The sequence below is a fragment of the Erythranthe guttata genome, chromosome 11 (assembly GCF_056151865.1).
Source record: "Erythranthe guttata isolate IM_541 chromosome 11, IM_541, whole genome shotgun sequence".
Lineage (NCBI taxonomy): Eukaryota > Viridiplantae > Streptophyta > Magnoliopsida > Lamiales > Phrymaceae > Erythranthe > Erythranthe guttata.
In genome coordinates this window covers 6,519,557-6,536,522 of record NC_142543.1, presented here as the reverse complement: position 1 = coordinate 6,536,522, position 16,966 = coordinate 6,519,557, and the positions used below count along the sequence as shown (strand labels likewise).

Here is a 16,966-nt window from a genome sequence, read left to right as displayed (position 1 = left end):
TTGACAAATATATATATATATATATATATATATATATATATATATATATATATATATATATATATATATATATATATGTGTGTGTGTGTGTGTGTGTATGTGTGTGTGTGTGTTTATTAGTTTTTTTTTTCTTTTTTCCTAATTCGGGATTAAAATATCCCGATCGGGATTGAACCAATTCCCGAATCCCGATCCCGTATTTGTTCCTAATCCCAATCCCGAATCCCGTAATCCCGAATTCCCGAAGTTTTAATCCCAAATAGTAAAATTCTAATCGGGACGGGACGGGATCCCGAATCCCGATCCCAAAGTCCCAGCCCTAATTAGATTAATATAAAACTAATTTTGTGGTGAATGAAAAATTACTCGTCCAAAATAAAAGGAAAGTGGGATTTTGAGTTATCCCACATTGGAAAAGTAGAGAAGTACTGAGCTGTATATATATCAAAATGTTGGGACAAAGGGTCACGCCCTTTTGGGCATTCATTTTTGTTTGGGAGAAAGGCCTATATGTTATGTATTTTAAATCGTGCCCGCGCGCCGCCGCTGACCGACCGGCTCGGCTCGCTCGTTCGTACGGACGGACGGATGGAACAGATTGGATGTGATTTGATTTGGGCTTGGGCCCAAATCACTACATTATTTTTTTGGGCAAAAAACATTAGGTCATGGACCGTCAACACATTGGGCCCTTCTTACTCGAAGCCCATCTCGAATGGTCTGACTAGTTTGAATTGGTGCGGCCGAACCAATGCAAACCATTCGGCTCAACTCGAAATGGTGCAACCATTCAGCCAAAATGTACCTTTTTGCTCCAAAGGACACTACTTTTCGAACCTAATAAATAGACCCTATCTTTCCCAGAATTCCTCATTTCAATCCAAAATCAGCCTACTGCATATTAAGCCTACCCTTCACAGATTCTCTCGAAAAGTTCTACACAGTACAGTTTGTCGTACTTGGGATTTGGAGTGCTCCTATTCCAAGCCTTGCCGTTGTATCTTGGGAGACGATTTCCATTCAAGCCGTTAGCACCGTTGCGGGAAAATTTCGTCTTAAGGACAGAGTCAACTCGCCTCGGCAAATATTCGTTCATAGCAGATTAATTCCAACAATATATATATATATATATATATATATATATATATATATATATATATATATAGAGAGAGAGAGAGAGAGAGAGAGAGAGAGAGAGAGAGAGAGAGAGAGAGAGAGAGAGAGAGAGGTTTGGGCGGAAGGAAATAGAGAGCCAAAGAGGGAGAAAGAAAGAGAATGCTTGAGGCGGTTGAAAATTGAGAGAGAGAAATGGGAGATGAGAGAAGATCGTGATTTCTTATTTGTTATCTATATATTATATAAAAAGATGATCTATGTCCTATATGAATGACATGTGGCAAATGTTGATGTCATTTACCAAAATTGCTTAGTTGGAGTTCAATTGATGAGGTGGATTCTTCAATTGGTGAGTTGTCAATTTTGTTTTGGTATGTATTTAAGTTTTTTCCTATTTCATATTTGCACAATCATCTAATAATTGCCCCACACACACACACACACACACACACACATATATATATATATATATATATATATATATATATATATATATATATATATATGTAATATTTCATGCATTCAATGTCCTACAAATTAAAAAAATATTTTTTTTTATATAACTTTTATTTTCTAAAATATATATTTTTCAAATTTAGTATGAATATTCAATTTTTAATATTACACAGTTATATAGATTCCATGATTTTATATTTGTTTTTATATACATACCTAACTTATGAGATTACAATAGTTACATATAGAATACAAGATATAACTCACTCACGTACTAATATTCGGTTATTTTAATATAAATACCTTTTAATTATTCTTTTGATGTAAATTTGGAAGTTAATATCAATTTTTAAATGTGTATCCTTTCATGAACCTATATTCCTATTGAAAATTTTGTGCCTAATATATATATATATATATATATATATATATATATATATATACGTACTGGTGGTTTATTTTATGTGTTTAACTGTGCTCAAATTTCACGTGATTCGTTAACTGCGATCCCCATTCTTCCAAAGTACAAAGTAAATTATTGCATTCTTTATGTTTTTGTATTAAGTGTCTTTTGCACATCGATTAAGCTTTGGCTTTATGATCAAAACACGTCTATTCATAATATTAACAAAACACATCTGTCCCTTTTTGTTTGAATCGATATATGTATGATATAATTGGTATATTACCATCATTGATTATTTATACTGTTATATCATATGCCATTAATTCTGTCTATAGATGGCTATTCAAGTTGATCTCATTAAAAACATATCGGCTAAAGAAAAGAAGTTGTGGAATCTAAAGGTCCGTGTAATGCATATGTGGAAACAGCCAAGTTATTCATGCCCATCGAATCAGAGCTTAGAAATGATATTAATGGACGAACAGGTTTGTGAATCTTTTGTAAATATTTTCTCCTATTACGAAGTATACTCACTGTATTTTCATATGCCAACCCGTTTCATTTAATTGTTTTGTAGGGTGACGAGGTGCAAGCCACAGTTCACTACAAGCTGGTGTTCAAATACGATAATAAGATCCGCGCGAACAAATGTTATTTGTTAAATAATCTGAATATTGGTGCAGGGTTTAAAACCTACAAAGCATGCACTTTCAGATTATCGGATCAATTTTGATTCAAGGACTACATTCAAACAAATCGATATGCCATCCATCCCATCATCTGCATTCAAATTCGTCCATTTCCCAAAAATAATTGAGGTGTCGAACAACAATGAACGACTGATTGGTAATAATAAAGAACCTATATATCATTCGTGTTTAGATAAAATGCTTTTGGCATTTTTTACTAACATTGTATACGTATTTTACAGATGTCATCGGTTATATCGTTGGAAAAGGTGAAATCGAACCCTTCGTTACAAAAGAAGGCGTTCATAAAAAGAAACTTCTGATAGAACTCCAAGATCTCAAGTATGTACTTATTGAACACACTGCTAATTTTTGTTTATCAATTTATTAATAATATGTTAGCATTTATAAATAATAAGCACCCATTTGTTTTATTTATTAACAGCGGTAATAGATTAGATCCATGTTGTGGGAGAAATATACTGAGCAAGTGATTGAAACTGTTCTAGATATTACTAAAGGACTTCTAGATATTACTAAAGGACCGTATATTGCCGTGTTACAATACACAACTACGCAAATGCGATTTGGTATTTTTCATATTTTTACGTGCTTTAAACACTGTATTGAATACATGTGTACTATACGTAAGGATTTAATTTAATCATTTTTCATGTGACATTGAGGTTGCCAATACATTTCATTCTTTGCGGTTTATGATAAATGCAAACATTGACGAAATCAATGACTACAAATCAAGGTTTGTTTAAACCTAAATCTCTGTTTATATTTTTTAATTTATATAAATCCAAATTATTAAATCAACATTGAGTGTTTTTACAGACTCACACAAAGCAAGCCAGATAGTTGTCGAGCCCTAAGTCAAATGTCATCAAATTTTTCGTACTCATATGAGGAGGACTTTGTTCATAAGTCTATTAGAAATACTTTGGATGACTTAAATGAATCGCCGGAGATATTCCTATTGTGTTTCATAATTTTCTCTGCACATATATAATTTTCAAACTTCAATTATATATGTTAATGTATTATCGTATTAAAATCTAGATTGGCACATGCATTGTATTGGCAACGATCACAAATTTTGTGAAAAAATCAAAGTGGTGGTTTTATAGCTGCCCGAATACGAAGTGTAAGAGATCCGTTGAGAAGGATTTGAAGATGTGGTATTGTGTTCATTGTGATAAGAAATATCCATCGGCTAACTCCATGTACGCACTGTTTAATTTATTTATTTTGTGAAAAAAATCAATTTCTATTTGTTAATTAATACTGACATTGAAATATATTAAATTAAAAATTTATTTAGTACTATATTTAAAAAATAGCTAATAACATTTCATCTATTCCAAAATTGTTATAGATTACTATAATCGTGTTAATATATTGTCCTATATATAATATAAAAAGAGGATCTATGCCCTATATGAATGATATGTGGCAAATGTCTATGTCATTTATCAAAATTGCTTAGTTGTCATTAAATTGATGAGGTGGATTACTCAATTGGTTAGTTGTCATTTATTTTAAAACAATGTCAAATTCAAATTCAATTATTTACATATAGAAACTTATAAATATCAACTCATTTGTGAGGACAAAATAAAATAAAATCATTTATAACATTGTAGAAATGATAATTAACTTTTGTTAGCAACAATTACGAAAAAAAATATTTATTAGGGTCCATTAATGCCTCTTAATTAATTGATAAATTCCATATATAATTATAAACTTACCATAATGTTAATAATTAACACAAGCAGGCAAATGTAATGCCAATTTCATTTCATAAAAGAATAAATCATTCGATTTTCTTTTTAATGTTAATGATTTTTTTGCCATCTTTAAATATATTTTTTTGGTCCCTAAACACACCTATAAAGCCCTCCTACTACTTCATTCATCCACACCATGCGAATTCATTCACATCACGACTCAACTTATATTTGTTTTGTCTTTCATTTTTTCCTTTTATTTTCGTTATGTATATTCATGTTCAGTTTTTACTCAGTTTTATACTGATGCAGATATAAAACACCATGGACGAGTGAATTGATGTTACAAATGTATGTTTATGTGTTTTTTGTTTATCGAATATTTTTTGTTCTCATGTTTTATATATTTTTGTCTCATTCTCTCATATTGTTTAATGGTATGATTGTTTGATTGTTTATTTATTTAGTGCAGTGTTTATTGGTTGATTGATATATATATATAGCATAATCGAGCCATACGGTTTAACATGTAATACTACTCATCAAGAGGACTTATTATCTGACATGTACAAGGATTTGAGATCTTACAATATATATTGCCTATTAACTTTTACCGCAAACCGCAATATATTCTTCGAAATTAATCCAGTTGTCTACAAAGGTCATAATAGAATTGTTCTTTGCCATTACTTTTTGTATACAACAAGAATTATAAATCACATTGGCATTGTTTTTTTCTATTATTTGTTAGTTAATATGAATATCAATTAATATTTATATACTTGGTTGGTTAATATTTATACACTATTTTTGGATACCTATAATGATTCCTTAAACTATGTAATCAATTAATATATTTTAAATATTACGTGTGTGTGTGTGTGTATATATATACTCTACTATATTAAATGGTCAATATCAATATCAATATCAGACTTAGTATTAGTATTAGTATTAGTATCAATATTAATATCAATATTAGTATTAGTATGAGCATCAATATTAATATCACTGTCAGCATTAGTATTAGTATTAATATTAGTATTAGTATTCGTATTAGTATTAGTATTAATATCAGTATCAATATCAGTATTAGTATTAATATTAGTATTAGTATTAATATTAATATTAGTATTAGTATTAGTATTAGTATTACTATTAGTATTACTATTAGTATTAGTATTAATATTAGTATTAGTATTAGTATTAGTATTAGTTTAAGTATTTGTATATGTATTAGTATTAATATTAATAGTATTAATATTAGTATTAGTATTAGTATTAGTATTAGTATTAGTATTAGTATTAGTATTAGTATTAGTATTAGTATTAGTATGATGTTAGTATTAGTATCAATATCATTATCAACATTGGTATCATTATCAATAACGACATCAATATAAGTATGAGTATGAATATGAGTATCAATATGAATATTAGTATCAGTATCAATATATGTATGAGTATTGGTATGACTATTGGTATACATATTAATATTGGTATTAGTATTGGTATTAATATTAATAATAGTATTAGTATTGTATTAGTATTAGTATCAGTATCGGTATCGGTATCAGTATGTGTATCAGTATGTTTATTAATATTAATATCAATAGAAATATCAGTATCAGTATTAGTATCAATATCAATATTGATATTATTATCATTATTAGTATTCGAATTCATATTAGTCTTGGCGTATTAGCAATAGCATTAGCATTAGAATTAGCATTAGCAATAGTCTTAGTCTTAGTATTAGTATTAGTATTAGTATTAGTATTAGTATTAGTATAAGTATTAGTATTAGTATTGGCGTATTAGTTTAAACATTAAATACTCGTATTAGAATTGGCGTATTATTATTAATATTAGTGTTAGACTATTAGTATTAATCATTGTATTAATATTAGTATTATTAGTGTTGGTTTTAGTATTAATATTAGTATTAATATTAGTATTATCAATGTTGGTTTTAGTATTAGTAGTAATAGTGTTGTTAGTGTACTATTAGTGTTAATATTAGGGTGGCATAGGCAATTGTACGCCGCAATGTCCAGAGTTAAAAATAGATTTGAGATAAAGATATTTATCAACTCAAATCGGGCGATATAACTAATATTACGAGCAATGTTGTGTGAACAAAAGATTTTCAGTGAATATGAAGGTAAATCACAAACAAATGTATATTTTGATTCAATAAAATATTTTTTTTTTGGTATTATTTACATGTATATCAACTGTTCAAAGTGTTCGTTCGTTTTATTTTATTCAAAATAAATTAAAAAAAAAAAAAATTGATCCCGTGCATCGCACGGGTGAATTACTTGTTATAAGGGTATTTTCGGGTTAAAAATAAATTAAAGGATGTGTATCAAATTTTATTTTTAAATAAGAATTTAGTTAAAATATTCTATTTAAGGTTGTTCCTCACATCTAATTAAGTTTGATTTGAGGGGTGTCTCCAATATTAACCCTTATATATAAATACTCAATTGCATTATTAATAAATTGACAAAAAAATGGCTCAGTTCATTCAATATATAAATACTCAATTGCATTATCATGATGGAATTGCCGATGAAGATGTCGACAACCACATTTATGAGGAGTACACCATCGATGCAATTAAGTTTGAAAACACGATGACAAAGTCCAATAAGTCGAGAGGTAAATTAATCAACAAATTTATTCGTTTTCCAATGAAATAAAATCATATTATTTGAATTAATAATATAATTATTAATCGATGCCAACTATCCCCATAGATTTTTCTAATGAGTTCAGGTTTCATGGAGACAACAGATATCAACGTGGCGTATGGAATGCAACAACTGGATGTGATAACTCCGTACGTTAGGGGTAATTGGTAATTATCGCACCAGAAGGGTTGAATTGTCGACAGGTTGACCAACATTGTTCATCAATCATAAGATGGTGGTTGAGAATACGTACTCATTTGAGTACAACGTTAACAAAAATGTCATGACGGTGAATCCGGTTGATGACAACTAATGTGATCTTTGAGTATCTCCCCTATTAGTTTAGTATTATACTCAAAGCTCAAATATTTTTACATTTAACTAAATTGGTTTTCTATTAATATAAATGTATTGTTTTTCATTATTTTTAATTTTACGTAATACTATGAGCTTCGATTACTATTAGTTTATTGAACTATATGGGACATTAACATAATTTTTATTTAATTGTTGTGCCTAAAATTATAATTAAATACTAACGATATGGGTTTCAAAATTATTATAATAATCTATTGGCCTCTTTAATGATAAATATTAACAATACACGGGCTTAGATGCTTTTAAATTTAGTTCTAGAAATTACAAAGCAGTACATGTCAAATTAACAAAAAACCACTTAAATAACTACATGGAACTTGATTTATAATTATATACAAATATCGTGCCGCAATTTGAAATAATAATTATCCTTATGGGTATAAACAATAATAAATATGTATTTGGGGTTTTCTGTATAAGCAGCTAAACTATACAGGGATATTTCTACAATAGTATTATTTAAAGAGTAACATTATAAAGGCTTATATGCATATAAGATTGATTCTAATAATTACAAACAATACATGGTAAATTAACAAAAAAATGGCTTAAAAGTATTAAGAATATATCACAAAACCCGAACATAACCTCATCTCGCAATACCTCAGTTTAATAATAATCTGCTAAAAATCATGGCAAGGGGAAGTAACAACATTGCTATACATTTATTATAAACAATCTTATTTAATAATCGGTTTATAAAATAGGGAAAATTTGACAAAACACACGAATCCCGCTCCTTGATTGTAGATTACAGTTCATCGTAGTTGGAATTATAATTCATAGAAATTCTTCCACGATTGTATGAGCAGGAAAGCGCCATTACGAATATACATAGTGGTTTTCGTAGTTTTTGTAATTTGTGTAAGTTTCATATTATCGTACCTGAATTAATTTGATAAATAAATTATAGATGTATATACATGTTTGTTTTATTTGAACATTATGTTGTTGTTTATCCGAGCAAGAAAGCAGCTTTGTAATTACACAAAGTAGTTTTTATGTTTATATAGCTGTTTATACAGAGTGGTTTTCATGTTTATACAGTTGTTTATACAGATTGGTTTTCATGTTTATAGAGTTGTTTATACGGAGTGGTTTTCATAATATCATGTTATGTCTTCGATTTTCTTCTTATTGGAACGATTTATCCATTGTTGGGTGGGCTTGGTTTAAACGGTGGGCAAACGATAATTTTCGAATGAATTTGGAGTGTAATATGGGAGCATAATTTTTGGGAGGATTTTTTGGTGCTATTAATTAGGGGGTTTACATTTATCAAAATATATATATATATATATATATATATATATATATATATATATATATATATATATATATATATATATATATTGTTTTTTATTGGAATAGTTAGTTGGTATTTTGGGTTGGTAGAATTTATGGCAAATATCAATGATTTATTAAGAAGTCAAAATTCATTAGTTTATTTATTTATTTTTTATTTTTTATTACCAAATAGCCCCTATAAAATTAGATAGATGATCAAAGATTGATACTAAATAATATTTTTAGATTCTGTGCCAAATATAAGGCATCCAATAATACATTGTTGATTGTCAATCTTACAATTTATAGCAGGAAATCGGGTATAAAATAAAACAAACTCTCAAAGATTGATTCTTAATACCATATTTATATCTATAGGACTAATATAAGGCGTTCCATAAGAATATAAAGATTTCAAATCTTACATGCATGACCATATATGGTAAACTTAATTTGAAATATATGGTAATCGAAAAATTTAAAGATTTCAAATCTTATTTATATTATCATTGAGGAATGTAATAAAGGAAACAAATCAATTATGCCATAATATTATCATTGAGGACATCAAATTGGTAGGAGAATGGTTTGAGCAATTTCAATTTAAACATATTTTTAGGGAAGCAAATAAAACGGCATATGTGATAGCGGCGCTATCAAAAGATCGGTCCTATTAATACTATGATATCCTTGTAAACATAAACTGATATGAGTTATGAGTAAAACTACTTTTTTCCTTCTAAAAAAATGTCATAATACTACAATTGAATACTAATCAATTTAATAGTTTGAACAAATTCAAACGTGTAGTAATGGATTCCAATATTTGTAATGATAATGAATTTCCATATTTGTTCCTAAGTTAATGAAATTAAAGGACATAATTTTCGAAATTAATGATAATAAATTAATTTCATTTCAGAAATTAACTCTCATATATATATATATATATATATATATATATATATATATATATATATATATATATATATATATATATATATATATATATATATATATATATATATATATATATATATTAATGAACCAATCAAAAGAAATGATTTTGACACATATGCAAGATTTTTTTTGAAATTGAATATAAGAAAAGTAATTAAATTCGGACATGGTAATAAACTTAAGAACATGGGTGTTTATGGTAAGTGGGATTTTTTGCAATTGATATATAATTGTTGGACTCAAAGTCCTCAATTAGAAAACTTTGATTGTGTATCTTAGTTTTATATATAACTAGTACTTCACCCGTGCGTTGCACGGAGTATTCATCGTAAAAATAAATATTTTATTTAAAAAAAATCCTCAAAATAGTATGATCAATGATATTCAATACAAATTAGTAGGAAAGTAAAAGAAAATAAAAAAAATATATTTTGTATTGTGTAAGTAATGAATACCAGTACCAGTATCAATATGAATACTAATACCATTATCGTTACCATTACCATCATCAATATCAATACCATTACTATGACCATTACCATTGCAGTTACCGTCACCAATACTAATACGAATACCATTACTAATGCTAAAACTAATACTAATATGATCATAATACTATTACTATTAGTGTTAGTAATTCTAATGTTATTGCTAATCCTAATCCTGAACTCTAATCTTAATTCTAATACTAATCTCAATCATTGTTCTAATCCAAATTATAATCCTAATGGTAATGCTAATCTTAATCTTAATACTAATTCTAATCATAATCTTAATCCTAATAATAATACGAATCATAATTCAATCCCCTATAGAAATGCAAGTATGCTAATGCTAACGGTATTTTTAATACCAATTTTTATATGCTAATGCTAATGGTAATGCAAATCCTAATTCTAATTCTAATTCTAATCATAATGCCGATATTAATACTAATTCTAATTATAATGCTAATCTGAATACTAATATTCATACTAATATCAATTCTAATATGCTAATACTAATTCTAATCTTAATCATAATACTAAGTAACACAAATACTAATACTAATACTTATATGCTAATGCTAATACTAATTCGAACATACTAATATTAATATGCTAATGTTAATATTAATATACAAATACTAATCCTAATACTAATACTAATACTAATACTAAGATACTAATACTAATACTAATGTACTAATAATAATATACTAATATACTAATATTAATACTAATACACTAATACTAATATTAATACTAATATACTAATACCAATACTAATATATCAATACCAATACGTACCAATACCAATACCAATATCAATACCAATACCAATACTAATATCAATACCAATATCAATACAATTATCAATACCAATATATACCAATACCAATACCAAAACCAATACCAATATCAATATCAATACCAATATCAATATCAATACAATTACCAATTCCAATAACATCACCAATACTAATACCAATATCAATAAAAATACTAATATCAATACCAATACCAATGCCATTATCATTACCATTACTATGACCATTACCATTACCATTACCATTACCATTACCATTACCATTATCGTTATTATTACTGTTACCATTGCCATTACCATCACCAATACCAATATCATTAGCATCACCATTACCATTATCCTTACCATTACCATTACCAATACTAACATCAATACCAGGATCAATATCAATATTATAGGACCAATATCAATATTGATACCAATATCAATCATTACCATTACCATTACCTTTACAATTACCATTATCTTTACCATTACCATTACTAATACTAATAGTAATATACTAATATTAAGACTAATCTGATAATAATACTATAACTATTAGTAATTCTAATGATAATCCTAATCATAGTACTAACATTAATCATAATCCTAACAATAATACTAATACTAACCCTAATTGTAATCCTAATATTAATTTCAATCATAATTTTAATCCTAATCATAATCATATCCTAATTAATCCTAATGGTAATACAAATCTTAATTATAATATTAATTCTAATTATAATCCTAATTCTAATAATAATACGAATCACAATTCTAATCATTATAGAAATGCTAATTTGCTAATGCTAACACTAATTTTAATACTATTCCTAATATGCTAATGCTAAGGACAATGTTAATGCTAATGCTAATGTTAATGTTAATTTTCAATAATAATTCTAATCATAATGCTAATACTAATATGCACCATAATCATAATACTAATATTCATACTAATATGCATACTGATATTCATACTAACATTAATTGTAATATGCTAACGGTAATGCTAATGCTAATCATAATCTTAATCCTAATGCTAATACAAATATTGGTATTAATAATAATACTAAACTAATACTTATATGCTAATGCTAATGCCAATACTAATGCTAATTCTAATATACTAATGCTAATGTTAATCCTAATATACTAATTCTAATCTTAATATACTAATGCTAATTATAATTATAATTCTACTATTACTTCTACTGGTAATGGTACTACTAATACTGATGCAACTCAAATAATGATACTAATATAATTATGACCGAAAATGATGGGTAAATAAAAAGTAATTATATGGAAATTATTAAACAAAAAATCATTACAAAAACAATAATAAACCATCTACCAATTATTACCAATAATAGAATTTTCTACCCCTTTAGATTTTGGAATAATCTAAGAAACTATAACAAAATATAGTTGCAAACATTATTGATTTAGTTTGATGGGAATAATTTGAATGAAGATTATGAGGAGTAATTAAAATTAGGGCATAAAGCTATCCAAAATTTTAGTAATTAATTTTATATATAAAAACGAATTGCATAAAATTAGTGGTTATGTATCCAACTAATAAAAATTTATAGCGATGAAACATACGTAGTGCCAAAAGTTGAAAAATGCGCACTAAAAAAAGTTTTACTTGATGTTTTAATATTTTATTTAAATTAAGATTGAAAGGGGATCTAATTTTATAAAATATCGGATCCTACAACTATAAATCCCATTTCAATAAAAAAATATAAAAAATTAAAAGAAACGTGAGGAATATTAATGATATGTATTTGGATCGAGTGCGTGCTGAGGAAAAAATATTGGAACAAAAGAAGGTGGAGGATCGAGTGCTGAAAATTACATATAATTATTAACACTGAAAGACAATTACGTATGATAATATGAAGTAGATCATCATATGAAGTAGTTGGATCAAGTGCTGCAAATTATATATAAATATTAAAATGGAAACATAATTGGATATGATAATATGAAGTAGTTGGAACGAGTGTTGAAAATCACATTATTGTGGGAGATTATATAGCATGAATTATTACGTAATTTTGGAAATATTTTAAAATTTCACAATTTGAATTCTAAAATGAGTGACAATCTAAAATTTTGAAATCATTGATTGTATAATGAAATGATTTGATTTGAATTGATTTGGAAATAGTTAATCATGGCAGTTAATAAATATGTATTAAGTTAATTTAGAAATAATTAATTTTGATTGACAACTAATTGAGCCACCTAATCCGAGAAAAGTTAAGCCACAATAAAAGATCTAATTTATTTTATTTTATGATGCATATAACATGGGGGAAAAATATAGTTACGAAAAAATGTAAAAACTGTCATTATTTTTGATATACACATAATCCGGAAAAATAAAATAAAAAATAAAGTTGATTTGAATGAATCATATCTTAAAATAGAGATAATTGAATATATATATATATATATATATATATATATATATATATATATATATATATATATATATATATATATATATATATATATATAATATTATTATTTTGTTTTTTGAAAAGAGAAAGTAAACACTCAAATGGAAATTTTATCTATTGCAAAAAAAATAATATTATATATTTTTTCAGAAAAAAAAAAGAAAGAATAATTTTTATTGTACATTATTGTATTTTATTAATATATAATTATATTTTATGAAATAAAATAAGGGAATAAGAAAAATATTTATATGTTCTACTTTAAACAAATATAATTTATTGAATTCATATCCCGATATTCTATATATATATATATATATATATATATATATATATATATATATATATATATATATATATATATATATATATATATATATATATATATATATATATATATATATATATATATATATATATATATATATATATATATAATTATTAAAATTAGTTGATTATACAATGAAAAAAAATTCCTAACATTTATTTGAATATTCATAAAAAATTGACGTTCAAACGAATATATTTGAATATTCTTAATGTTAATGTAGTAATTTATTCAAAAAAATTAAGATTGAAACATAAATTAGAAAATTATAATGAATGTAAATTATGTAAACTATAAGAAAATAAAATAAAACTCCAAAATTGCACTAATGAAGCAAAAGTATAGAAATTGTTTGTCTTTATTATTTACAAAAAAAAAAAAACAAACATTCAAAAGATGATACATGTCATTTGTGGTGAAACTTGTACATACAACAATATTGTCCAATCCTCTTTTCAAAATCAAAGAAAAATAAAAAAAATCTTTGATTTCCACGTTTCCACATGCAATACATGATTCAATGTCAATTTCTTTCATTTATGTTTGACAAAACAATAATCGATTGTAGGATAATGATAAATATATAAGTCAATTAAATTCAAAAAACTAAATACAAACTTTTACATAAAAATATAAATAAATGAAATTACAAAAATTATATGCAAACCGTAACAATGTAGCACATAGGACATAAGTTGGATTCGTAAACCATTTGCAAGAAATACATAAAGAAAAAGTATTAGCATAGTTCTTCAGTTAAATAAAAATATTAAACGGATTTAAACCATCTAAATTAAATTATAATACGATAAATGCATGAAATCAATTGAAAAAAAATTACAAAAAAAAAAGGAAAACGAAAACAACCAAAAAGAGAAAACGAAAAACGAAAAACAAAAACAACTCGAATGGAATGGGTGAAGAAGAACAGTATAGGGTGAAACAAATAGATGGGGGTTTATATAGTCTTGATAAGTATATAGTAATTCGAAATTTTTTTGAATTCAAATTTCAAATGACATGATTATAGGTGGAAAAAGAAAAAAGAAAAGGTAAGAAATCAAATCAATTCAATTCGGAAGATTTGATTTTTATTGATTAGGACTTTATCTATCCTACACCCGGTGAAGGTTACACCGGGTGATTTTTTACCATTGATCTACACATACCAATGTGGATGTGTGTGTGTTTGTGTGTATATGAATGGTAAAGATCCACCCGGTGTATTTCACCCGGTGTAGGATCTCAAAAGCCATTGATTATGAATTGATTTTAAAATATTAAATAATATTTATGGTTATTGAATATTTTCATTAAACTAACTATATCAATTAAATATAATCATCTTAAATAGGTAAGAAATCAAATTTTATATCATAAAATACATATTCTAATTTAAAAAAAAAATTAAAATAAATAAAACATACACGGTTTTTTTTTTCTTTTAATAATAAAATTATAAATTTCATAATATATTATTAATATGTTAATTTGAAATCTAATTTTAATGCATTATTAAACAATATTAATATATTTCTTGTTATATTTTTTTATTGAATGGATATTCAAATATTCTAGAATATTGAAAATTAAAAAAAAAACAATTGTATTCCTTTATTTTAATATTTTAATATTAAACAAATATTTTTTTTTTCTGAAAATTATTTGAATATTCGTAAAAAGATTGAGTGTACTGATTTTTTTTAAAAAGACTACCAATAAATATATTTTGAAATACTGGAAATGTAAATAAAATTTTTTTATTTCTAATTTATAAAATATTAATTTTGGAAATAATATATATATACACGTGGTAATTGTTTAAATGGGTGTATACATGTTAAATAGGAAATAACTCAAATACATACCAAAATAAAATTGACAACTCACCAATTGAAGAATCCAATTCATCAATTGAACTCCAACTAAGCAATTTTGATAAATGACATCATCATTTGCCACATGTCAATCATTGAGGGCATAGATTCTCTTTTTATATTATATATACATATAGATTTGAATTTATTTTAATACCCTGCAATTCTAGTATATTTATAGACTTCTATGTTTGAAAATTCAAATTCAAATTAATATATTATGAAATTTATATTTTTTTAAGACATGAAATTTATATTTTTTATTATTAAAAAATCATTTGTATAGATTATCCATCAAATAAAAATTAAAAACGAATATTTTAATTAAATTTAATGTGTTGATATGGCCGAGTTGGTCTAAGGCGCCAGATTAAGGTTCTGGTTCGAAAGGGCGTGGGTTCGAATCCCACTGTCAACAATTAATCTTAGTTTTTTTAGTATATTTTTTTAATTTTTTAAAATTTGAGTTTACATATATAAAAACAAATTAATCATTAGAAATATATACTTTTTCAAATGAATATTTTCATATATATAAACTAATTACCAATTTAATAGATATTATTTATATGAAAAATACATGAAATATACTTTTTTGTTAAATGAATATTTTCATAAATACACTAATTATCAATTTTTTCATAGATATTATTTTATATGAAAATACAGTTGATATTTAAATTATATTAATAAAAATGAGTAATATATTATCATATAATAACTTATTTTTCATGATTTCTACACAATTGATCATTTTTATTTCATGACATCATCACTAACACATAAAAGCCATAGATGGTAATAAATAAAAATGAAGAATTATAATTAGTAGAAAGAATCTATATAATATATAAAAGTTGAATTCCACACATAATCTATATATAATATAAAAAGAGGATATATGTCCTCAAAGATTGACATGTGGCAAATGACGTTTATCAAAATTGCTTAGTTAGAGTTCAATTGATGAGGTGGATTCTTCAATTGGTGAGTTGTCAATTTTATTTTGTTATGTATTTAAGTTATTTCCTATTTAACATTTACACACTCATTTAAACAATTACCACATGTATATATATATATTATTTTCAAAGCTAATATTTTACAAATTTGAAATAAAAAAATCTTATTTATATTTTCAGTATTTCAAAATATATTTATTGAAAAAAATCATGATACTCAATTTTTTTATGAATATTCAAATAATTTTCAGAAAAAAACATTTTTTCAATATTCAAATATTAAAATAAAGGAATACAGT

The 16,966-nt window shown here is 25.3% G+C and overlaps 1 protein-coding gene and 1 non-coding gene across 2 annotated transcripts; both read left to right on the top strand.

Moving 5' to 3' along the window:
* The first annotated feature begins 2,313 nt into the window (after positions 1-2,313).
* On the top strand, positions 2,314-3,161 carry LOC148766881 (uncharacterized). Its single transcript, XM_088825854.1, has 5 exons — positions 2,314-2,463; positions 2,556-2,564; positions 2,662-2,824; positions 2,910-3,009; positions 3,113-3,161. Exons 1-5 carry the CDS (start codon positions 2,314-2,316, stop codon positions 3,159-3,161), a joined length of 471 nt encoding a protein of 156 aa, XP_088681980.1.
* Positions 3,162-16,042: 12,881 nt separating this feature from the next.
* TRNAL-AAG (transfer RNA leucine (anticodon AAG)) lies at positions 16,043-16,123 on the top strand. Its single transcript has one exon. It is a non-coding gene; the product is annotated as a tRNA-Leu (tRNA).
* Positions 16,124-16,966: the final 843 nt, after the last annotated feature.

Excerpts from the sequence above, each read along its gene's own strand:
- LOC148766881 (XM_088825854.1), top strand. The coding sequence starts at position 2,314 with ATGGCTATTCAAGTTGATCTCATTAAAAACATATCGGCTAAAGAAAAG. Across the intron at positions 2,825-2,909 it reads CAACAATGAACGACTGATTG|ATGTCATCGGTTATATCGTT; the intron begins GTAATAATAAAG and ends CGTATTTTACAG. Across the intron at positions 3,010-3,112 it reads ATAGAACTCCAAGATCTCAA|CGGTAATAGATTAGATCCAT; the intron begins GTATGTACTTAT and ends ATTTATTAACAG.